Raw genomic sequence first — 24,068 nt, forward strand, 5'->3', positions numbered from 1 at the left:
TTTCACGTTGACTTGCATCTTAATTTCATATTCGTCTTCTTTTTTCTTTTTCCTTTTTTTTTTTACTTTTAAGTAATGTGTTCCTTGCTTGAGAGGCAAGTCAGTTAGGACAATTTGAAAAGCTCATGTACAATTGTCTACCCTTCTAAAATTTAATTCTTATTTCACCTGCTTATACAATATTTTTTTTTTCTTTTGGGATAGAAAATCCACATGGATCCATCCAATTAGGTCATTCCATAAATAATTTGCGATAATTCAAGCCACATATATTTATTAAGATGGGCCATTTCTAATTATTATCCGATATGAAGAATTCGGGATATATAGATATTCAATATTCTTTTTATAGTTATAATATGAACTTCACTTGTTAACTGAATTATAATTACGAATCAACGTCAACTCAATAATTATACTTTGAACCATTATAACACTCCATGTGAATACGTGTGACATTTTGAATTTTTGCCTAATTAATTAAAGGCAATATCGATATTAGAGTCAAATTACTTGACTTAGGATTGACTAATATCATGTAATTATTGAGTTGATAATGCGAGCTTAATTTTTTGGGGAGAAATACCAAGTGATCATAGTACAATTGTGACTACTAGGACTTTTCTTGATCGACTAAGAGTGATCGCGCTGTTATATTAGATATTAGCTATTAGCTATTAAGAGGCTAATTAAGGGACTATAGTGTAAAGTTGACCTCTAAAGATGGAAAAGTCGATTTTCATATATTGAATCTGATAAAAAAAAATATGATGGAAGTCGAGACAATCATTTTAAAGTGTGATTTATGCTCTGTTTGTTTCACGATGATTTGGAAACATTAATAAAAAGTTATCGTTTATATCGCTTGAAATAATTAATCATTATCGACACCGAAATTATGTCTAAAGTAGATGACGAGAATAATTTTCATTCACTCATTTTTGTAAGAGACATAAAGATCGGAAAATATTTTTCAAATCAATTATTTTTTGCCGGAAAAAACAAAGACTTAAATCAAAACATACTTGCAAGAAGTGGATCCCGTATATTTTTTTGCGAAACAAATGGAGCCTAAGTTCAACTTTAATTTGCAAGTTTCTAGTTTGCAATGAAATTATATTTTTTTGTTAAACAAACGGAGCCTAAGTTTAAGCGTAATAAAGCGCAGACTTAAATCAAAACATACTTGCAAAATGTAGGCCCTATGTATTTTTTTGTTAAACAAACGGAGCCTAAGATTAACTGTAATTTGCGAGTTTCTGGTTTGCAATGAAATTTATATTGTCATTAAATTAAAAACGAAGGAAATGAAAATAAAGTGGAGACGCGGGGAATCGAACCCCGTGCCTCTCGCATGCGAAGCGAGCGCTCTACCATATGAGCTACGTCCCCCGTTTGTTCTTTACCTGAGAAACAAAAATATGTATCCAAAGATATTGTTATGCTGTGGTTCATTGCAAATCAAACCCAATCATATATCTTCAAAATTATTTCTTTCGACAAACGTTTTAGAGAAAGAAGATATCTGAAAAATTATGCTGATTTTCGTTATCTCTTGTGACAGTGGTTACTATTTTAACTCTTGAGCAGCAAATTATCAGAGATCCGATAGTGATGTGTTTGACAATAGTACAATTTCTCTATGTTTGAAAGAAAGATTAAAATTTCAACGTTAAAACTTTCTCGAACATTTGTGAAATGCCGCTCTGGATGTTGAATTCTAAGAATGTTACAGTGCAATTATAAAGCAAAACAAATCGTAATTTGAAATTTCAAAGATGATTGTCTTATGACATCGGGACGATATTGCATACTCAATTTGAATTTGAATCTTGGTCGTAATACAGATTATTCAATGTATTTTTTCAAAATCCATTTATGTGACTTTTCATTGTACGAAACCCAAAAAGAAAGGATAAATAAGAGAATTCAGAACAGAAATGAATCAAATTTAAAATAAATTTTATGTTTTCAACAGTACAACTATTCAATGGGATTACTAATTGGACCAAACTAGTATTTCTCTAACTTGATGTTTGGTTCCAATACAACGAGTGTAGAGGAATAGAGTTACAATAAATGTTATATCGTTGGATTTTGATAATGTAATACCTATCACTTTGTTTGATTGACACGATCATGGGAGCACGGATGAAATGCCCAAGATGTCTTAAAATATGTATCCTTACCAAGCAAGACAGGTAATTCAAGGTTATGTGGTTATAGTTTTATACAGCACATGGAAGCATCAAAATAGTTCTAGTTATCTAATATTAAATACTCTAATTATATGATCTAGGGATACGATCATAATTAGCCGGTTAATTGGATGAAATTAGCATAGAAACCCAACACCATAGCTCTCACTTAAATCCGAGTTCCTCAAAGTATAAACCAAAGTGCAATCACCAATTCTGGAGCCGAAAATGTAGACACGCGCTTACCACTAGATCAATCCCGTAAAGTGTATTTGATAGTATTATACGGTGCGAATATTTCTTATAACTACATGCGTGTAATAAATCGTTTAGTGATGATTAGTCTATTTGTGATCAGTGGCTTAGTATAGGAGATAGGAGGGATTATATAGTATAGTAGCATAAAATATCTTGTTGTTAGATCAATAATGTTAATTTAATGATACTAGGGTTATTACCATGAAAAATCCTAAACCGATACACCCGTGACAAATTTACGCCAAATTATTTTTTTGACCACAAAAAATCCCAAATTGGTACACACGCGACAAATTTACCCCAAACTATTTTTTTGACTATCAAAAATCCTAAACTGGTATATCTGTGACAAATTTACCATGAATTAATTCTTTTGACCACGAAATATCCCAAACCAGTATACTTGTGACAAATTTACCCAACATTAAATTGAATTAATATCACAAAAAACCCCAAATTGATAAACTTGTGATAAACAAAGGGCAAAAATCCCAAAATGGTATACTTGTCAACCGCCACGTGTCATCCAACTCAGCAATTTGACAGTTAAATTTATCGAAAACTAATAGAGGGTAAATTTGTCATAAATGTACCAGTTTGGGGTAAATTTGTCACAAGTGTACCAGTTTGGGAGTTTTTTGTGATTAAAAAAATAGTTTGGAGTAAATTTATTACAAGTATACCGGTTTGAGATTTTCTATGATATGAACCCATGATATTATTATACAATTACCATTAGAGGTGTCAAAATTGAACTAGAAAATCGAACCGAACCCCTAACCGAACTAAAAAGTTAGTGCATTTCGGTTCGGTTCGGTTTCCAATTCAAGTAATTGAAAAGTAACCATTCTTTTTTTTTTTCCAGTTTGGTTAACCAAATCGCATTGAAAATCTCTCGCAATAACCTTTTTTTTTTATTTTTTCCTTTTTCTTTCTTTTCTTTTATTTTTCTCTTTTTTGGGCTGAGGGCTAGCAAACTGGTTGAGGATCGGCTGCTCCTGGCAATGATCGGGGTGGTTCGCCCGACCCTAGTGAGGGTAGGCAACCCCCGACAATACTTGGGCAAGAGGTGCAACGCCCTTGCCTAGGCCCTCCTCTAGTGTCGGAGGGGGCCGCGACGCCCTCACCTAGGGCCGGTGAGGGCATGGCGGCTCCCCCATCCCTCAGCCCCAAAAAAGAAAAAAAAAATAAAACAAAAGAAAAAGGAAAAAAATAAAAATAAAAAATCGAACTAAACTGAATCTAACCGAACTGAATTTTCAGTTCGGTTCATATTCAGTTCGAGGCCAGATTCGATTTAGTTCAAGTTGACAAGCTAATGGTTCAATTGGGTTTTATTTTTTTTAAAAATCAAACCGAACTGACACATTGACACCCTTAATTTTTAGGGGTGATCCTTGGTAACATGGTTATAATTATATTGGTGGTTTTCTAGTTAGCTTGTCCTACCAGTAGAAGGGAGAGGAAATAAAGATGGAGAGGCACTTGAGAAATAGCTTTATATCACAACCAAGCTGCAACAATGTTCGAAAAAAACTACTCACAAAAAACTGAAACAAAAATAACCATTGCTAAAAGAGCCAAAGGACATTAGTTAAGATCACTAACAATAATGAAATTGCATTTTGAAGTATTCTGAAACAAGTTTCAATAAAAGACACGTTTCACATCAAATATTTACCTATTCGTACCATAATGTTTTACCCTTGACTAGCACTTTAGACCAGATTAGGAGTAATAACTCGCGGTCACCAGGTCGTCTCGGTGTAAAGATGCACTACAGAACATGTCAACTCAAAGCGGCATGATTTAGAAAATATTTTTTTTTTAAATAATTGTTTATAATATTTACAAAAATGACTGAATAAAATACTTTCATCGTTTGCGAAAATGATTAGATATAAATTATTGACAATGATACAAATATTTTTTATAAGCTAATTCTTTTCAGCGATACAAATGTCATTTTTAAACAAATATTTCTTCAATTATTTATTTTTTGGAAAATAAATGGACCATAATGTCATAATTTTTTTAAAAGTGCGCTTGCAAATTATTGTAATATGTCAACACCATATCCCATCGACTGAAACCAAACAACATGTGACATATGGAGTATCATTACTTCAAAATCCGAAAACACATGGATAGAAGAGTGTTTTAAGTATCAATACTTACTCGTCAATCTAAATGAGTTACAACGTTCTATTCGATGTCTGGTGAATTTGACACCTAGAGGACAAGATTATCAATCGTGTCCTCTAGGTCAACACGAAATTGACCTGAGCATGATTAGGCTTGAGCGGGCTCTTCGTTGTGTTCGCGTTACTCCATTCGCGTCGGAAATTGTTGCCCTTCCTCTAAACAGGATTTTAAAAACATTTCCTAAGAAGATTTGTAATTGTAAAAATAAATGAGCTTCACGCGATAAAGGACAAAAAAAAACATGGCTAAGCGATCAAGAGATTTGGCGGGGTCCACATAGACGCATCGCGTAAACGAACATAACGACATGACATTTTCGTTCTTCTGCTGCGAAAGAAGGGGAAGAAGCAGAGAGCCTGAGCACACCAGCATCTTGCTCGCTCCATCGACGCCAACACCGATCTCTCCCACGATTTCCTTCGTCGGAATCTGCGTATTTCTCCACAGCTGTTCCGCCAATCAGCGATTGACGCCCCCTCCAGCTCTCACCACCCTCGAGGAAATCCGCCATTCTCATTCCTCGTTAGTCGATTTTGCTCTGTTCTGATTTCTGAGACGCTTTCTGATTTCCTCACGATGATGTCCGGGAGCTGATTGATGGGGATTCGTTTGTTTTTCCGTGTGGTCACGTCCGTCGTGGACTTCAGTTCATGCGAAGAGATCCTGATTAGCCTTCAGGTTCAACACTGGTTTGCAAACATTTGATCTCGTTGGTGTTATGGTCTCTGGGTATTGACTCGTCCGTTGCGTTTGGGGACTTCTTCGAACTGGAGAGGCAGCGGACCGAGAGGGGTTTGGCAATGGGGAAGATCTTGAATGGATTTATGTTGCCACTGCTTCTTTTAACAGGTACCATTTTGCTTGTCGAAGTTTACAGGAGAATTCAGTTGGTGCTTGGGCATGGCGGCTCTGGAATGACAAGGTCGAGGTTATGGTGATGTAACTGTGTTCACTAACAGAGATTCACTGAGATCGTTTTAGGTGATACGAGGGATTAGTTCTTAATATTTGTGTGCATACTCGTGGGTATACTGTTCGAGGATGATGGACAGTTTATCTGTTCGGTGTCGCTCGGTTGTTTTACGCTGTCATTTCGATCATGCTGCACATACATAGTATGGCATTGGAGGTATAAGGAAAATAAAAGCGCTGAGCGTTTTGTCCGATGGTCGGTTGAGTCATTAACATTTTATTTTGGTTGATTGGATTCTAAATGCTTCTGATTTTGGTCCATTGTACGCATGATGCAAAGCAACCAATATTTCAAGATGTGAAATAAATGTTGCGCTGGACTCTAACAAGCTAAGTTTTCAAAGTAATTGGTTGTGCACGTAATCAATTAAACACTTCACTCAGAGAAGTAGGAGCAGAGAAACCACAAATCAAGTCGATGTTTGCCTTAAGTGGGTTATCATGATGACTTGATTCCTCATGGGTTTTCTTATAATATTGTTACTTGGTTCTCTAATTGAACTTCATTTTCCTTTCATGATTTCTCCAGCTGCTTTACTCAGTTGGAATTTGATATCTCTTGTTGATTTGTCGGCTTTCCTTATCATGCAGTTTGATGGTTCAAAAGCAGGTAAAAATCTATGCTAGTGTTTCTTTTTGCAATGTATTCATCTCCTTATTAATACTATCTTAGTAGATGTTTTGATTTCACATTAAATGGCAAACGCAATGTTGTGTTTAGTGTACTTTTTAATCATTTTTATCTTCTGTGGGGAGTGGAGATGCTACTTGCCTAACTGAATTTGTATTTGCTTTCACACTTTGGTACTTTTTTGTACAGATTGTATGGTTATGCCCCCACTATGTCTCTTCTATTCGAGCCGTCTACGCCCCCCCTACTTGAGCCGTTGAGAAAGTTAGTTATTGCTTTCGTGGAAAAGAATCACAATAGACACTTCTAGCCCTCTAATGTCCTCATGCCTTGCCTCTTGCTGGTCTCCAACTTGCATTGTGCTAGTTGGCAAGTTATTCATTCGTCCAGACCCTCACAGTTGTAGCAGCCATTTCTTTGGTTACACCAGTTTCCCTTTCTTATACTCTCATTCTCCTCTTTTGTACTCTTGAACTACTGCTGTGGAAGTGTGTTCCCATGAATGTTCTTTTTCTTATTAAGTGGTATTTGACGCTCTCCATTTTTCTCGGACTTGTATTTTGCTGCGGAAGTGTTTTCCTTTCATAGTTGTTTTTTAGATTGTCAGGAGCATTATCTTGTCATAAATTTTTATGATAATGGGTTATTGGTCCAATTCACTTTCCTTTGCCAAAAAAGAAATCATTCTGATGATGGTAAGTATAATGTTGATCTGGGCTCCTTTCAGGTTATCTATCTAAGAGGCACCATTTTGTGTCATATTTTATTTGCATCTTCTCCTTTCTGGCTGTGTTTTTACATGCCATATTCCACTTCATATGGGCTGTTGAGGGAGATCAATGGTTTGCAGTCAATTCTAAGTGGGCAAAGCTAGCCGGATTTGAAAGGTGACTTTTATAAGTATTCAAGTTCTTGAAATTTTTGCAAAGATCATCAGTAGTGCTTCAGTGATACACAGTCATAACAAAATTTGGTTTTAGTTTTGCAGAATTTACTCATGGACACTGCCTTCTGAACTGTACTTTTTGCTCGTTCAAATATCCATAGCTTTGGTTGCTCTAAGAAGAATATTAAGGGGTAGGCTTGGACAAGACTCGCAGGGAGATTCACGGTTGGAACGTTTTTGTTCTTCTCTTGGCTACATAGGTTGGTTTTATGAGTATGCATTTTAAAGTTTCAGTTCATTTAGTCGATCTCTGCATTAGTTGGTTACTATGCAATTGCTTTTAGTTTGTCCTTTACTAAACAAATCATGATATTGATCAAGACAGTTTTATATAAGAAAACATCATATATATCTGTGATCTCCATAGAGAGTATTAAATCAACAGTGTAGTACTGACTAAAAATAATCAATACAGTAGATGGTTGTCTGATTATTGTATAATTTCTTTGAAGGGCCTCATCTCAGAACGCCATGCTGCCTGTTGTTGCCTGTTGTACAGTTAGTTGTGGGTATCAGTAGCCCATCCTGGACTTCTTTCCCATTTTTTATTTGCAGCTGCATTGGCCTCGTGGATTGGTCTTTAACAAGCAATTTTCTTGGGCTCTTTTGGTAAGTTGTCCGTATTTCACCTTCCAATATCAGCAGCTCTAGCTTCCGTGACTACTACCCATACTATTTACTTTTTAATCTGCTGATTGCACTCAACCGTCCATTTCAAGGTGGTGGAGGTTTCTTTTGCTTTATGCAGGTTTTAACATTCTCCTGTTGTATAGTTATCAACTTCCAATAGAGTATTCTGAACTCTTTGTGAGGATTGCGGACTTTGTTGGCTTGTTCAAAATTACTGCTAAGTCAGAGTGGTCACAACTGTGTTGTGGTGTCTCTCTCTTATCCTTCTACATATTGGTGAGCAGATCCTGTTCAGAATGAGACTTCCTTGATAAGTTGTTATTCTTGACTCTTGCTTCTTGCCCTTACAGTGTCATAAATAGATCCATCAGTCACGTCTCATGTGTGCAAATTTGAGAACGAAAATTTAGGAAAATATCATGAGAGGTCTCAATTGGGAGATATCTCAAACAAATCTTCAAAATCATATATGCCTCACGATTGGAGCTATGGAGGATGTAGAAGCTGAATATATTCACTACTGGCCTGCAAAGGCTTATTAGTATTGAAGTTATGGGTCTTTCACATACTGGAATATGGTTTACTGGTAGAATTCCTACTTATATGCGAGACGTTTGAGACGTTGAGACAACTTGTGACAACCTGTAGTTCTTCTGGGTTAGCACAAGAGAGTAACTGTAATGGCTTTCTAATTATATGTGAGACATTTGAGACAAAAGCATCTAGGGATGGTCCACTGTTGGAGGAGTAGGTCAAGTTATTTTCAGCCTTGTTACTTCTGTGTTAGGGAAACTTGTGTTTCTTCCCAATCAGAAGTGCGTGTCACAGAGCTCTACTCATCTTATTAAAGTCCATATTCGGTGAACTAGTCCAACCTTGTTACATGTTACTAAGTCATGCGTGAACTAGTCCATATATGTTTCTTCCTGAGTAGTATTATCTGCTTTCCAACCTGATGAACTTCTTAATAGTCACTTCATTGCTGCAATTCTCAGCTATCATTGATTCGTCACTATCTTGAAGACATGGATGTCATAATGTCCACTTGGGAAAGCGATTTAACTGAGCAGCTTCTTCCCTCAAAGCATTCCTTTTTATTCGGTGAATCAAGGTACAGTTCATATTACTTCAAAGTTCAAGGTGCTTTTAAGAACCAAGGACTCTCCTGTATATAATAGTTACGCAAAGAGATATTATTTCGCCAACATAAAAATGTTACAGGCATTCTACAGGAGATGGATCTTATCTGCATACATGATTTGAATGGCCATTTTGTGGAAAAAGAAAATTGTCCAACTTCAATTTCTCTCGAGGAGACTGAAATATGGTATATGACAAGCCCGATGGCTGCATGAATATTTATGCATGTCCCTTAATGGCTATATTGACAAATATTTGATAAGTGACAAACAACTGAAGTGGTCAAGTAGATATTTGAACCGAAAAAGAGCTCTGAGAGTTCTGTCTCTATATTTGTTCCTCTTGTAAATTACGATCATGTGTCTGAATTAGAGGTTCAGTTACTCAAAAACTATTTCCAGAAGTTTTGGAAGTGTAAATTGCTTTTTGGAGCATTATCAATCTCTATTACCTGAGAATGAGGTGCAAGAAGTAGTAGGAAGTTTGCTGGCGTTCAAGGAACCACAGGAAGTCTTTTTCATGGTGAGAGGTGGCAAAAGTAGAAGTTTTGCGACCAAAACAAGCATGTCCTGGACGTGCGGAAAAGCACAACACATTTCCCAGAAAGGGGAATAACCTGGTGCCATTAGTGACATGCCGATTTATTTCCTCACATAGAGTGGTTGCATGTCCTTCTATTGATTTTTGATGGCATTTGACTTGATTAGGCACATTGCATATTATTGTTTCTTGCTTTATTTAATGTTGTTTTTTCAGTTCTTCTTCACTGCTGCAATTAGTCTCCACCTCCACCAGACAGTTCCTGTGTTGTGAGAGAGTTGGAACTGGCAGTGATGTTATGTACCCGTTTTGCACCTTGTAATTTGTTTTTTTTTTTATTTTTAACCAACGTCATCTCACTGAGTAAAACTGTGAGACTATCTGCAGTAGACATGCTTAACCTACAATCTAATGTTTCACAGTGAGTTATGATGTTATCTACTATTCTGCGTAGCTTTTCCAATATCATTTTTTCAAATTTGCAGGTCTGATTTAAGGTACAGTAACCTATCAGGGAGGACTGTTTTCCAGGCATTTAGCATCAACTTCTTTACTTATGGATTTCCGGTAGGAGTTCCACCTCTGTTTCTCTAGAATCGCATTATCTCATCTCTAAGAGGCTAAATTGCTTTGACCTCTGTAAGCCATCCATAATTTTCCTGTTGCATCGCAAAAGTGTAAATGGAACTTTCCTGAGTAAAAAATGTTAGGTTGGACAACAAAAATAAAGAGTGCCTCAGCCAAAAAAAGAAAAGTTAAACTATTTCTGTCCAAGGAACATTAGCATAATTATTTTAAACACGCAGAAGCAAAATTCATGGAGAGCTCAGCATAATCACTCCAGAAGACCAGCCAATAGTTAGAGCCAGGGGACGGGTTACTTCCTAAAGTAGCTTCACATGTATATGCCATATGGAAAGCTCTTCTTCTTCTTTTTTTTTTTGGTTGCGGGAGAAGATGGTTGTTGGGGGAAGAAAATGTTGGCTTTATTGATTTGTACAAAAAATCTACATAAATGAACCATCCTTGTAATGCTAGTTCTAAACTATTAATTTTATAAGAGCATTTTACAGTTACAATATAGAATCAGGGAAAGAAGATATATTCATTTCAGTCGATATTATGTTGACCTCATCTGTGCAGTGTAGTTAAGCTGCATGTTTGAACCTTTTCTGTTATTACGAGTTCTTATAGCATGGGCAATGAAAATACTTGAATTGTCGACTAAAGCTTGCTTTGGAATATGCAGGTTTTATTGCTAGCTCTGACATTTTGGAGTTTCTACTTTGCAAGTTTATGTTCTTTTGGACTACTTGCTTATGTTGGCTATGTTTTGTATGCCTTCCCTTCCGTGTTTCTCTTCCATCGGTTAAATGGCTTGCTGCTCGTATTCATTCTCCTCTGGACTGCTAGCACTTATGTCTTCAATTTGGCATTTGCTGTCCTCAATATGAAATTACGGAAGGTACTTTCAACTATCTTCTTGCTTTGATGGCTTGCTTATTGTCACATTTTATTGTTCTTGTAAACCATTATTGCAGGATATGGAGATTTGGGAAACTTTTGGCTTGTGGCATTATCCCATCCCAGGATTTTATCTGCTGGCACAGTTTTGCCTTGGAATTCTAGTTGCTATGGCTAATCTTGTGAACAGCTCTGTCTTCCTCTTCTTGTCTAATCAGGACAGACAACTTGGCAATGACAACCATACTGTAGAAGGTACAATGATGGTGTTCAGTTGGTAATTTAACTAGTTCCTGGAACACTACGGTTAAAATGTTTGCTGGATTTTTTTTTTTTTTGGGTACTTGGTCTTGCATGCTTGTGACTCCTTTTTGATGGAACTTTGACGCTATCAGTTGTTGATTGCTGATTAAACATTGACCGTCTGATGGAAGAATTGGAAAAAGAAATTAGAGAAAGCAACAAGTACTTTATGCTTGAGCATGGTCGTTTGCCAATTTCATTCTTCGCAAGTTGGCTAAGATAAGTGAATGGGAAGACCATTCCAGTCACAAGTTCTTGACAGCAGCTGTGAGGGTTCTATGAATTCTTTTTGGTTGTGATGTCAATAGGAAATGTCATAGCATACTTCTAGTGTTTTTGAAAAGGTAACATTCTGCTTTCATCCCTATACTTTCGTGCCTTTTCTAATTAAGTCCCTGTTGTTTTAATCAATAAAATAAATTCCTTTTAGATTTTTTAATTGTAAGGACTTTAGGATCATCGGCACGAGGGCGGGGGGGTTGGGGTTGGCGGCGGTGTGGAAATCCAAAGGCTACATCTTTACCGAATGACTCAATGAAAGAGTACATAAGATGAGACACTAAGAAATCCTAATTACCTTAATTAAGACTCAACAGCTGACTACTGACTAGCACCACTGAATATACTGTCTACCACGACCTGAGAGAGCACAAGATGGGAGGCATAGTGTTGATGGCGTTGAATGAGGATGGTGGGACCAGGAGCATGAGGGTGAGGAACAATAGAATTTTTTGTTACTAACAGCAAGAAGGAAGAAAAAGTTAGGGTTTTGATTTGGTTCCCTCTCTTGGTAACTTCGATACCATGTAAAGATTCTAGGATCTTCCAAAGAGAGAGAGAGAGAGAGAAAATATTCAGAGGCTTTATCTTTACTCAACAGCTTAATGAAAATGTACATAAGGTGACTCTAGACGTCCAAAAACCCTAATTACCTTAATTAAGACTCACCTACTAACTACTGTAGCTCCACTTAATATACTTCAACACTAATGAAACCCCTTAAACATCAAATCCCACCAAACTTAGCTCAGTGACCATCCTACAATGCCAGATTACGATGTGGATAAAATTTAGTCATATGGATGCCTACATGGATGCCACAATGGAAAAATTTAACCAATGTGAATTATATTGGAGTATGATGCTGATAAGATTTAGCCAATGTGGATGACCGCGTTGACATCTATGTTGGAAAAAGTTTGTCCATGTCATACTTTGAAGGCCATGTTGGCTGGATTAGGCACAATTTGATGTCGGAAGGACTTGATTAGAAAATTTGTGCAAGTAGGACTTAATTAGACAAATTAAAAGTGTAGGGATTTGATCAGAAAATGTGTAAAAGGACACTGACGAAAGGTAGTATTTATCCCATAAAAGAACAATTTTGACACATCTTGGCCCAGCAAGAAGAGCACGGTCTTACTTTTGCCATTTGGCCATCCTCTCACTAGAGGATAAAACCCAGAAAAATTCATGGAAAAAGGAGACATAGCCTTCATTTGTTTGGTTGTATATAGACAATGAGTAATATCCTGTGTTTCCTAATTTCATCAAGCATCTTAGCGTTTGATTTGCAAACTCCTAATTGCTTGGAAGTTCCAAGATAATTATTTCTAGAACATTTGGATAAAAAGGACAAAAGGAGTATGAAATTCAGGAAATTAGTCAGCCTGAAATTTGCTTTTCACCCCAATTGAAGTCTAACATGAGATAATTCCGGAATTCATCTCCTCAACTGAATATGATGAGGGTTATTCAGTTAGTCAAAACCTTGGTGTGAGGTATGGTGGGGTACTATTTATCCTGGTCCTTTGTTGTCATGCAAGAAAGGTGAGACTCATTTGATATTCTTGACTTCTAAGCTAAATGCAAACTTTAATTCTCCGGGCTCTTCGGAATTTTTCTGCCATTCAATTTGACCATTATGTTTCATTTTTGACTAACGCCAGTTTTCTTTTTCCATCTCCGGGATGTTACTGGCTATTGCACTATACAGTGGACCAATAACATTACTTTTGGTCTTCATTTCAGATGAAGAAGAGATGAAAGTATTTATCATAGCTACAATCGCATGGGGGCTGCGCAAATGTTCGCGCACAATCACATTGTGTTTAATATTTATCATTGCAGTCAAACCTGGCCTCACCCATGCTGTATACAGTAAGTTCATGGACCACCTCTGCGTTCATTTCACCTGCTTGCGCTATTTGTCGGTGGCCTCTGAAGCACATTTTGCATATGATTGTACAAATTCATCCGATGCTTATGATATCTTGGCCCATTTAAGCTGTCTTCCAAATCCATTTTTCCGCTATCTTTTCGGCAAAGTCCAGCCTTGAGCTTACTGTTGCCTATTTTGCTTTATATGTCAGTGATATTTTTCCTGGTGTATCTTTTAAGCCACAGCATCAGCAAAAAGATATGCCAGTCCCTGATACTCCTTTGCGAGGTGCATTTTGCACTGCTATATATTCTTCACCTCAATCTCATCTCAAAAGTCTTGGATCAGAAAGGGTCATTTGCTGGAGAAATTCTGAAACAACTAGGTGAGGTGATCACATTTGAGGAGCCCATGTTTTCAAGTACCAAGACATTGCGCCTTTCCTGGAAGATGAGAATGTAAAATATATATTCTTTATTGCGCGCATGCATGTGAAGTTTGGTATATTGTGTTTACATAGTGATCCTTTTATGTCTGCAATTTATGAGTTTCCTTTTTAGGTCTTTACGAATGTGATCAGAGTGGGCATTTGTTGAAGATAGCAATGCTTGGATGCTTTTGTGCCCTTCACAATCACGGGATTGAAATGCTATTCAGATTTTCAAATGTAGTGCAGCAAACGTCATTCCCACCCATTGGGTTTAGTATCTTGAGAGCTGGCTTGATCAAATCAGTGCTGTTTTCTGTGTACACTTCACGATCCCGTGAGAAGCAACATGAATTTTCTTCTAACGGTACAGCTTCTTTCGAAACCAAACTTTCTCTCAATGGGCATGGCCAACCATTCTAGTTGTTGGAATGGACCTTCAATGTTGCATGATCAATACATGCTGCATTTGTGGAAATTAAGAGATGATTGGTAGTGAAAAATCCTTGCTAGTTGAGTAACTTCATTAATTTCTTCATCTGTCAATTAATTTGTTTGAATGAAGGAAAAGAGGATTAGTATTAAACCCATGGGATGGTTTACTGGTTAAGGGTTGACATGTCTATGTGAAGTAGGTGCACGGGATAAGTTTGATTCCCCATAACAACTCCATGTTTCTGCCACCGATCCTGGTTTGATTCTAGACTTATCTGATCAGTTAGTATTTTATGAGCCCAGGTTTTACCTAGCTAGACTTCCTTGTCATAATAGTAAATCAAAAAGAGGAAAAAAAAGGCTTAGTAGGATGCTATCGCGTAGAAGAGATCTAATTTTGCATGAGTTGAAGGTAACGTGCATTAGTTTCACATTATAGAAGTAGCATTTCCCCACAAACAAAAGTGATTCACTTGAATTGTTATAGTTGCCATTGCCATCAATATATTGACCACCGGGTTGAATTGTAAGAAAATGTGACCAATTCTGTAGTTCATCCTAGAGGAAACAAGAAAGCATCTACATATCTCACTTTCTTACAGCTGCCCATTGAGGAGTGATAACAGTTGCTGTAACCAAGTTTAGCCACAAGGTTGTGTGTCGCTTAGATCATACTATTCAGTGGGTTTAATTGAATTTCCAGATTTGAGTGAATTAGTGAGGCCTAACTGCTCTAAGTAGCTATGTCTGGAAATTGCATAAAGTAGCAGTTTAAATCCTCATATGAGATCCCGTAGTCGCTGCCCTGTGACTTCTGGAGAGATCTCAGGTGGAGTTTCTTTACACAGTTTGCTTTATTCTTCAGAGAAGCATTTGCTGAACACTTCTGTCCTGCATTCTTAATGTCAACTTACACTATGCGCGGTCATTGATCTGATTATACATTTTGAGCATATCTGAACATCACAAAAGTCTACAAAATTGATCAAAATCGACAATTCCAGGAACTTACTTGGTTTTCCTTTTTTTTCAGAGAGGAAGATAATGATACATTTGGGTGCTATTGGTGAGAAGTTTCTGTCAGTATACCGGTCATGTGGAAGCTACATCGCATTTTTTACTATTCTTGTTGCACTATACCTAGTTACTCCAAACTATGCTTCATTTGGTTACTTATTCTTTCTTCTGTTATGGATCATTGGGAGGCAACTTTTGGAAAAGACAATGAGACACCTCTGGCTTCCTCTACAGCTATATGCAATTGCAATCTTTGTGTTCATTTATTGTTTGAGTGTCTTTGACAAGATCCGGACATGCATTTCCAACTTGATAGATCTCTATGTGGTCTTTGGCTATAATCCAGAGGCTTCACCGTTGGAGAATGTGCGGCAGTCCCTAGCTGTGCTCGTTGCCATTCAACTGTTTAGCTATGAGAGGAGACGGAGCAAACATACCATGTCGACTGACGGTAATGCAACTATTGATAGGACTATTACTTTCTTAAAACGGCTCCTCATCTGGCATGTCGAGAAGATACTATATCTTGCCGTGCTATACACATCTTTGTCCCCAGTCAGTGGGTTCGGGTTCCTGTATCTTCTATTCCTAGTGTTCTGTTCAACTCTTCCAAAGTCCTCTCGGATCCCGTCAAAACTATTTCTAGTTTATTCAGGATGTGTAGCAATGACTAAATATCTTTTCCAAATGTTGGGTGACGAGGCAGAGATGTTCGCAGGTCAAAAGAATTCCTATTTTTCTCTTTTTCTGGGTTTGCAGTTGTATAAACCTGGCTTCTGGGGGCTAGAATCTGGGTTGAGGGGAGAAGTTTTAGTTATTTTTGCATGTATGCTTCACTACAACATCTTCCACTGGCTGGATAAAATGCCACATGAAAGTAACATAGGAAGATGGGATGAAGCTTGCACTCTGTTTGGGACAGCAGAGGAAATTTTAAGTGAAGTCTGCAATCTTACCAAAGAAACCGCGTCAAGCTCCAGTCCATTACTAGACAAGGGGAGTAACATGCCAAGTCACTCTTGGGCATCTTCTAACTCTGGTATATCTGGAAATATGGCTCCTATATCCTCTGGAAATAGAGGTCCTCAAGGTAGAAAAAGCAAAGAGTACCTATACACCTATTTCTGGGAAAGCTGCAAGGGAAGCAATAAGTGGAACAGAAAGAGGATTCTCTTCTTCAGAATGGAGAGACTTCACAAGCAAAAGAAGATACTAAAAGTATATCTGAAGCTGTACATAGAGAACATGTTCAGCCTTTTCGGCTTGGAGATTAATATGGTTGCATTACTTCTTGCCGGCTTTGCAGTGTTAAATTCTATTTCTTTGTTATATGTTGCATCACTCGCTGCTTGTGTTCTTCTACATCGAAATGTTCTACAAAAGCTGTGGCCTATGTTTGTGTTTTTGTTTGCTTCTATTGTCACACTTGAATACTTGGCCCTGTGGTCAAACTTGATGTCCAAGAAACAAGATGAGGGAGGCAAAGCACAAGTAAGGTGTCATGACTGTTGGAGGTTCTCTGACCACAATTTTGAGTTCTGCAAGAGCTGTTGGCTTGGTACGTTCATCAATTTTAAATGCTCCTGATTGTTATTTCGTTCACTATTCTCTTCCAGTTTCTGACACGATCGAGGAGTACATGTATCACTCTCTTCTGGCATTTTTACAAGTCTCTTTTTCAAGTGATAGATATCAGTGATAGAAATATGCCTTGATTCTCATTTTGGGGATCTTCTTAAGCTTGTTTAACCTTTCTTTTGGCCAAATATGCTTGTTTAACCTTGATCCATAAACAGGTAACTAAGTAATTTTCTACTGGTAAGTGAGAAATATTTGAAGAAATCTAAAGACAGTGAACAACCGAAAATAGTGGCTGGCATTATAGTTTCACATACATGTTCCATTTCTGATTGTACTTGAGAACAAAGCCCGAGGTCTCCTCTAGCAAAAATTTTGTTTTGGAACTTGATTTTATTAGTATTAGAGACTGTTCTGGAGAATCATCTTCATTTTTCTAGGAATCAGTTCCAAAGTTTATTTCAAACTGCCGTGTGCTTTTTGCAGGAATAATAGTTGATGATCCCCGAATGCTTATCAGCTATTATGTGGTATTCATGTTTTCGTGCTTCAAGCTTCGTGCCAATCACTTGTCGGATCTCCCACGATCACAGATGTATCAACAACTCATTTCGCGGTGCAAGAACACATCTCTGTTGAGTGATCTCTCTTTTGAAACAAAAGAGTTGTGGACACTACTTGACTATTTGAGGCACTACAGCTATTGCCATCTACTGGATCTTGTTCTCGCTTTGATATTGATCACGGGAACCCTTGAATATGATGTGCTTCACCTAGGTTACCTTGGCTTTGCTCTTATCTTTTTCAGAATGAGGCTTGATATTTTGAAGAAGAAGAATAGGATCTTCAAATTTCTAAGAATATACAATTTCTCCCTTATCGTCCTTTCTCTTGCCTACCAATCTCCTCTAATTGGTGATTTTATCGAGGGTAAATTTGCAACAGTTGTTTACATAGGTGAAGTGATTGGCTTTTATAAGTATGACTATGGTTTCCGAATTACCTCAAGATCCGCACTTGTTGAGATAATCATATTTATGTTAGTATCACTTCAGTCATTCATGTTCTCCTCCGAGGAGTTTGACTATGTATCGAAGTATCTTGAAGCAGAGCAGATTGGTGCCATAGTGCGTGAACAGGAGAAGAGGACTGCTTGGAAAACTGCACAGTTGCAGAATATACGTCGGTCTGAAGAGCTGAAGCGCCTGCGGAACTTGCAAGTAGAGAAGATGAAATCTGAGATGCTCAACCTACAAAATCAGCTCCAAAGCATGATTCCCAGTGCAAATAGTGACAATAAACCTCCGAAAATCCATGGCCTTCGGAGGAGGAACTCAAGTAAGACTTACAAACCTAGTAGCAATCCTGGGAAGGGGGACGATAAGTTCATGCAGCCAGATACTGATCCAAGCACTAATTTAGTATTTGCCATTGAAATGAATGAATCTCCTAAGAGTGAAAGAAGCGAAAGTCTACCAAGCATGGACTCAACTAAACCCTCGTTGGAGTCCCTCCATGAGATGCCAAAGCATGGGGAGAGAGATGTGGGCACAGGGTTATTGGATTTGGAGAGAAGTAATAAAGCGAACTTCCAAGCCAAGGAAAATCCGATAATTTCTGCAGTACATCTGATTGGTGATGGAGTTTCTCAAGTGCAATCTCTTGGGAATTATGCAGTTGCTAATCTTGTCACTCTTTTGAACATAGAAAACGAAAAAAAAGAGATGGATGGCCAGTCTTCTGAGGATGAGGTTTATTATGAGATTGAAAGTCACAACGCAGGCTGTGAACCTGTGGACCAAGCATTTGTTACAAGATCTGTGAATGAATGGACAGCTTCTAGTTCTTCATGCCTCCAACTCGGAGCTATCATTCGTTACATGTGGGCTCAAATGCGGTCAAACAATGATGTTGTCTGTTACTGCTGCTTTGTCCTGATGTTTCTATGGAACTTTAGTGTTCTTTCCATGGTCTACTTGGCAGCTCTGTTTCTATATGCTCTTTGTGTAAATATCGGCCCAAGTTACATGTTCTGGGTCATCATGCTTATATACAGCGAGGTGTGCATTCTACTTCAGTATCTATACCAAATCGTCATCCAACACTGTGACTTGTCCATCGAGACAGAATTCCTTCAAAAAATAGGATTTCCTGCAGACAAGATCGTGTCATTTTTCGTGATCGGCAACTTGCCTCTTTTTTTGGTGTACATCTTCACTCTCCTACAAACCTCCATTATGGCAAGAGATGGTGATTGGCGAACAGTCACAAAGTTCAGTATTCACGGGAAAAGGAACAAGAGACTGGGGGAAGCTTTAACTAATTTTAGCTTTAAGGAGAGAATATACAGACTGCTTTTGTTTGCAGGAAATTTAGCTAATCAGTTGGTTAGAGGCCTTTATAGATACTGGAAGTCTCTGACAACCGGAGCAGAAACTCCTCCTTATTTTGTCCAAGTTTCCTTGGAAGTTAAGCAGTGGCCTGAAGATGGCATTCAACCAGAGAGGATTGAGTCAGGAATGAACGAGTTACTCAGAATTATCCATGACCGAAGATGCAAGAAACCTGATAATGTAACCTTGGCAAGCAGGATCCGTATCCAGAGCATTGAAAGAAGCACTGAAAATCCTAATATTGCTCTGGCGGTGTTTGAGGTCCTGTATGCGTCGCCTTCAACAGAATCCACTCCTGGCGCATGGCATAAATCATTAACTCCAGCTGCTGATGTTTCTCATGAGATTCTAATAAATAGAGGGGCTGGTATTTTAGAAGAAGTAGGATTTCCATACCCAATAATTTCGGTGATAGGTGGAGGCAAGCGAGAGATAGACTTGTACGCCTACATATTTTGTGCAGATTTGGCTGTTTTTTTCCTGGTTGCCATTTTCTACCAATCGATCATAAAGAACAAAAGTGAGTTCCTTGAAGTTTATCAGCTTGAAGACCAGTTTCCAAAAGAATATGTCTTTATCCTAATGGTAAACTATTTGTTCTTTTGTTGGATGCTAAATCTGAAGCCTTACAATGTGTGCTTGAGAGTCTTGCTTGAACTCTTTGGGGCACATGTAATACTTTCAAATGGTTATTTAAGTTACTCTTCCCGTTTGCCTGATTATATTTAGATGTGTAGCAAAGTTCAGGTCTTATCATTCATGCAATTTCCATAAGAGGGAGTAGTACTTTGCTTTTGGCAAAAATGTTCACTATTCTGTACTGAGTCTTTCTTGTTGTATGTCCTTGAATCTTGAACTTATCACTGAATCAAGAAGAGGATGTGTATTGTTCATGGACCCCAAAACTGAGGCAAGATTATAGTCTGTTGACATGGATGTGTATAATTCCATGTTCTTCTGAAATGTATTTTGTGCTTTCCCCTTTGCAGATAGTCTTTTTCCTGATTGTACTGGATCGGGTTATATATCTTTGCTCCTTTGCCACTGGAAAAGTTATATTCTATCTTTTCTCGCTTGGGCTCTTTACCTACTCAGTCACAAATTATGCTTGGTATACAGCACTGCCAATTAAGCATCCCGGGAGGTTGGCACTTCGTGCCATCTTTCTCACCAAGGCCGTTTCTCTGGCTCTGCAAGCTGTCCAAATCCGCTTTGGTATTCCTCATGAAAGCACATTATATAGGCAATTTTTGACCAGTAGTGTTTCACAACTAAATTTGTGGGGTTTCCGGCTGTATCGAGCACTTCCATTCCTCTATGAACTGCGCTGTGTGCTTGATTGGTCCTGCACATCTACATCTTTGACCATGTATGACTGGTTAAAGGTAATAGTGCTGCTTTCTTCTATAACCCTCTCTCTCTCTCTCTCTCAGTTTCGTTTTGTGTGCTTTTATTAGCCATTGATGTTTATGAGTGATAACTTCTGCTTCTCTTTCCCTCGTGTGCTTACCAGCATTTTAATGTGTGCTAATCTTAATGAGAAAGTTCATGTAACTTGCTCATCATGCTCTCTCTCTCTCTCTCATGCATGGTTTATTCACGAGGTGACAACTGCTATGTGAGGATAAATTCTAGCATAAGAGTTACTTCATGATCGGAGTGGATGGAACATTACATGAAACTCCTAAAGCATAAGAACACTTCTCCAGAATAATCATGCAGCAAGCAAGCAGGAACACACAGAGCATAAGCACGCGTACACACAAATGGAGCACACATACATCCTATGGAACTTTTTTCAACTTTTAGTTTTTGCTTGTTACATGCTGAGGAACTTATATAGGTTAATCTGATATTATCTTTTCCCAGTTGGAGGACATTCATGCCAGCTTGTTTCTTGTCAAGTGCGATGCGGATTTGAACAGAGCCAGACACCAACATGGACAAAAACAGACTAAAATGACAAAATTCTGTGGTGGAATATGCCTATTTTCTGTCTTACTATGTGTTATCTGGGCACCTATGCTGGTAAGGCAAAGCACCATATATGAATCCATTAAGTATAGGAGATAATCATGCTTTCTGTCTCTACCATTCTTCTCAAGGCACCGTTTTCATCAGTTCTCCTTTTGATTGCTTAGCTGAGTAAAATTACTTGCATCTTATTAGTACATATCTCTTTTGACAATAACCTTTGTCCTGTGTCACATGACATGTTGCTAGTATTTCTCTGCACAGTGAATCTGCTTCATGATGTGAGAAACACGCAGATTACCATTGAGGACTGTGGACTTGTATGAGAACTCATGGTCCCATGGTGCTCTGAGTTAAGAGGCTCCTCAGTCTTAATTTAACCTCAGGATAAATTCTTACTGCATTCTGTTATACATTTGTTCTTCCGATATGAGTTATGTGACCAAGTCAAGTCCTGAAGTAGTTTGGGTATATATTTTGTCCCACAAGTCACAACATCTAACCTCTCCTTTGTGTTGTCTGGGATTCGACCCCCTATTCCAAGAGAGAAGGAAGTTGTGATTTTCCTCTTTGATGCCATTTCTTGTAAATTCAGTGATATGATTTTAGATCTCCCTGATTATGAATGCTTCATGTCTTGGACAGATGTACAGTAGTGGCAACCCCACAAATATTGCAAACCCTATTGAATATGCAAGTGCTCGAGTCAACATAGAGACAGAAAGTGGAAAACTAACTTTGTTTGAGACCACTTTGTGTGAGAAGCTATCATGGGATGAGCTTGATTCAGATCACAACTTGGATCCCTTAGGTTATTTGAGTGCATACAATGTGAAAGATGTTCAAGTAATCTGCTGCCAAGCTGATGCAAGTACCTTGTGGCTTGTTCCTCCGGTGGTCCAGGCCAGATTTATCAAGTCTCTTAGATGGAGCATGAAAATCACCTTTTCTTGGCAACTGACAAGAGATAGACCAAAAGGAAAAGAAGTGGTGAAGTACGAATTAGATGTTGACGATTTTAATCTTCCAAGCTCATCAGAAGTCATGGAAGTTCTGAATGGTACAGCAAACAGTTTTACAATTTATGATGTCTATCCTAGATTCTTCCGCGTCACAGGTTCCGGTGATGTACGGCTTCTTGAGCCAGTGGTATGCCATTCTTTGTTATACATACTACATGCTAGTAAAATTCTCTAATTGAACTAGGATTTGATTTCATAATTCTTAAGTCTAAATATCTAATAAGAAAAAGACATTGATCATGCAGGTAGTGTCAGTTAGTGGAGACCTTGTTCTAAATCGTGGCCATCCTGGATGGTGGTCATTTCATGATACCGATGCCCCTAATATCAGGGGATGTGGGACTTTGGCTGGACCCATGGCAATAGTCATTTCTGAAGAAACACCACGTAAGTTCTGAATGTTTATCATGAATGGGGATCTGTGTGCTCTTTCTTTCGACAATTTACTTTTGACGAAGTTGATTGAATTTGTGCAGAGGGGATTCTTGGGGAGACACTTAGCAAGTTCAGCATATGGGGCCTCTACATTACTTTTGTGCTGGCAGTTGGCCGCTTTATTAGGCTCCAATGTGCTGACTTGAGAATGAGGATCCCATATGAAAATCTTCCTTCTTGTGATAGGTACTAATCGAGCATAAGTTTCCATCTTTGTATATCCTCAATCCATTTTGTTTACCATCTTTTAGTACTCGGACTTGTTGTATCCTGTCCTGGAAATTATCTATCATCCAATTCGTCTTCCAAAACCTGTATATGCTGCATTTGCGCTCTTCTTTCTACTGAATATTACATAAGAGTTTCTCGTGGCAATATGGCGACAGCTCCTTTGTTTCTAGGGGGAACGAGTCACAAGGAGGACAAAAAATACTCAGTCTAGAATGAGGACTGATAAGTTGCATTTCCCTTAAATCTTTTACTGGCCGACACTCATTCATTGCGGGAATTGACATAAAGCCTTGCAAAATCAGTTTTGTCCCCTCACCCTCTTCATTCAGTCAATTTCATTGATGCAGGTTGCTCGCAATATGCGAGGATATATATGCTGCGAGAGCAGAAGGTGAGCTTGAGGTTGAAGAGGTCCTTTACTGGACACTGGTGAAAATCTATCGGTCACCACATATGCTGCTTGAGTACACCAAACGTGAGTGAATGTTGGCGAGATAGTTGGGGCTGAATGCACCGCAACGTACATTGCTTCGGCACAAAATCTGAAGGCCAGAAATATCAGAAATGCAAGTCTACTGGGAGGCTCAGTCAGAAATTCCATGTCCCTGTATAGCTTCTATCTTGACCAGAGATGCTCGCCGTCCTTTCAGGTGTCGTCTGTCTAGCTGAGTCTCGGTCAAACCTTCACTGAAAGATGTGTTGGTTATTCTCAAATACAAGGACGGGTCCCTCGTTCTAGTAGGATGTATTTCTTGCTGAACAAGTTTTGAAGCTGGTAAGTGATGAGAGCTTCTGTAAATCTTGTAGTGCAAAACTATGCCAATCAGCAAAGCGGTACTTTACATTCTTAACAATCCAATTTACCTGATCAAACATGGATAAGGGTACAAGTGATAGTCCTTAGATTTTGTGTTCTCTCTTTCTTTTCTTGAGCTCACAATCAAATGTGCAATGTTAACTGCAGCTTCATAATTACCAATACGAATGCAAGCAGAGTCTATAATTCTCTTTTTTTGGTTCGTCACGGCGACTCCTAGTTGACAAGCTAATATCATTCAAATAGCCTTTTAAATATCTCGAGTCTATGTATGTATAAATGCTCTCGTGT

General features: G+C 38.2%; 1 protein-coding gene and 1 non-coding gene across 3 annotated transcripts; one reads left to right on the forward strand and one right to left on the reverse strand.

The window, feature by feature from the left end:
* Window positions 1-1,319: 1,319 nt before the first annotated feature.
* On the reverse strand, window positions 1,320-1,392 carry TRNAA-CGC. The gene has a single exon. It is a non-coding gene; the product is annotated as a tRNA-Ala (tRNA).
* A 3,567-nt stretch (window positions 1,393-4,959) lies between these two features.
* On the forward strand, window positions 4,960-24,034 carry LOC115751709 (piezo-type mechanosensitive ion channel homolog). 2 transcript variants are annotated; one of them, XM_048281388.1, is made up of 21 exons: window positions 4,960-5,510; window positions 6,163-6,243; window positions 6,992-7,151; window positions 7,253-7,410; window positions 7,663-7,819; window positions 7,930-8,116; window positions 8,836-8,951; window positions 10,006-10,087; window positions 10,770-10,985; window positions 11,062-11,239; window positions 13,319-13,447; window positions 13,660-13,833; window positions 14,009-14,242; window positions 15,344-16,885; window positions 17,392-19,883; window positions 20,288-20,683; window positions 21,168-21,326; window positions 21,918-22,421; window positions 22,540-22,681; window positions 22,771-22,915; window positions 23,308-24,034. In XM_048281388.1, the coding sequence occupies exons 1-21, from the start codon at window positions 5,462-5,464 to the stop codon at window positions 23,441-23,443; spliced, it is 7,437 nt and encodes a 2,478-aa protein (XP_048137345.1). In that variant the 5' UTR covers window positions 4,960-5,461; the 3' UTR covers window positions 23,444-24,034. The 2 variants fall into 2 exon arrangements, with proteins under 2 accessions (XP_048137345.1, XP_048137346.1); XM_048281389.1 differs by lacking the exons at window positions 6,992-7,151; window positions 7,253-7,410 and having other exon boundaries at window positions 5,464-5,510; window positions 7,766-7,819; window positions 7,930-8,001; window positions 8,864-8,951.
* The last annotated feature ends 34 nt before the right edge of the window (window positions 24,035-24,068 follow it).

The sequence above is a fragment of the Rhodamnia argentea genome, chromosome 6 (assembly GCF_020921035.1).
Source record: "Rhodamnia argentea isolate NSW1041297 chromosome 6, ASM2092103v1, whole genome shotgun sequence".
In the NCBI taxonomy this organism is placed as follows: Eukaryota; Viridiplantae; Streptophyta; class Magnoliopsida; order Myrtales; family Myrtaceae; genus Rhodamnia; species Rhodamnia argentea.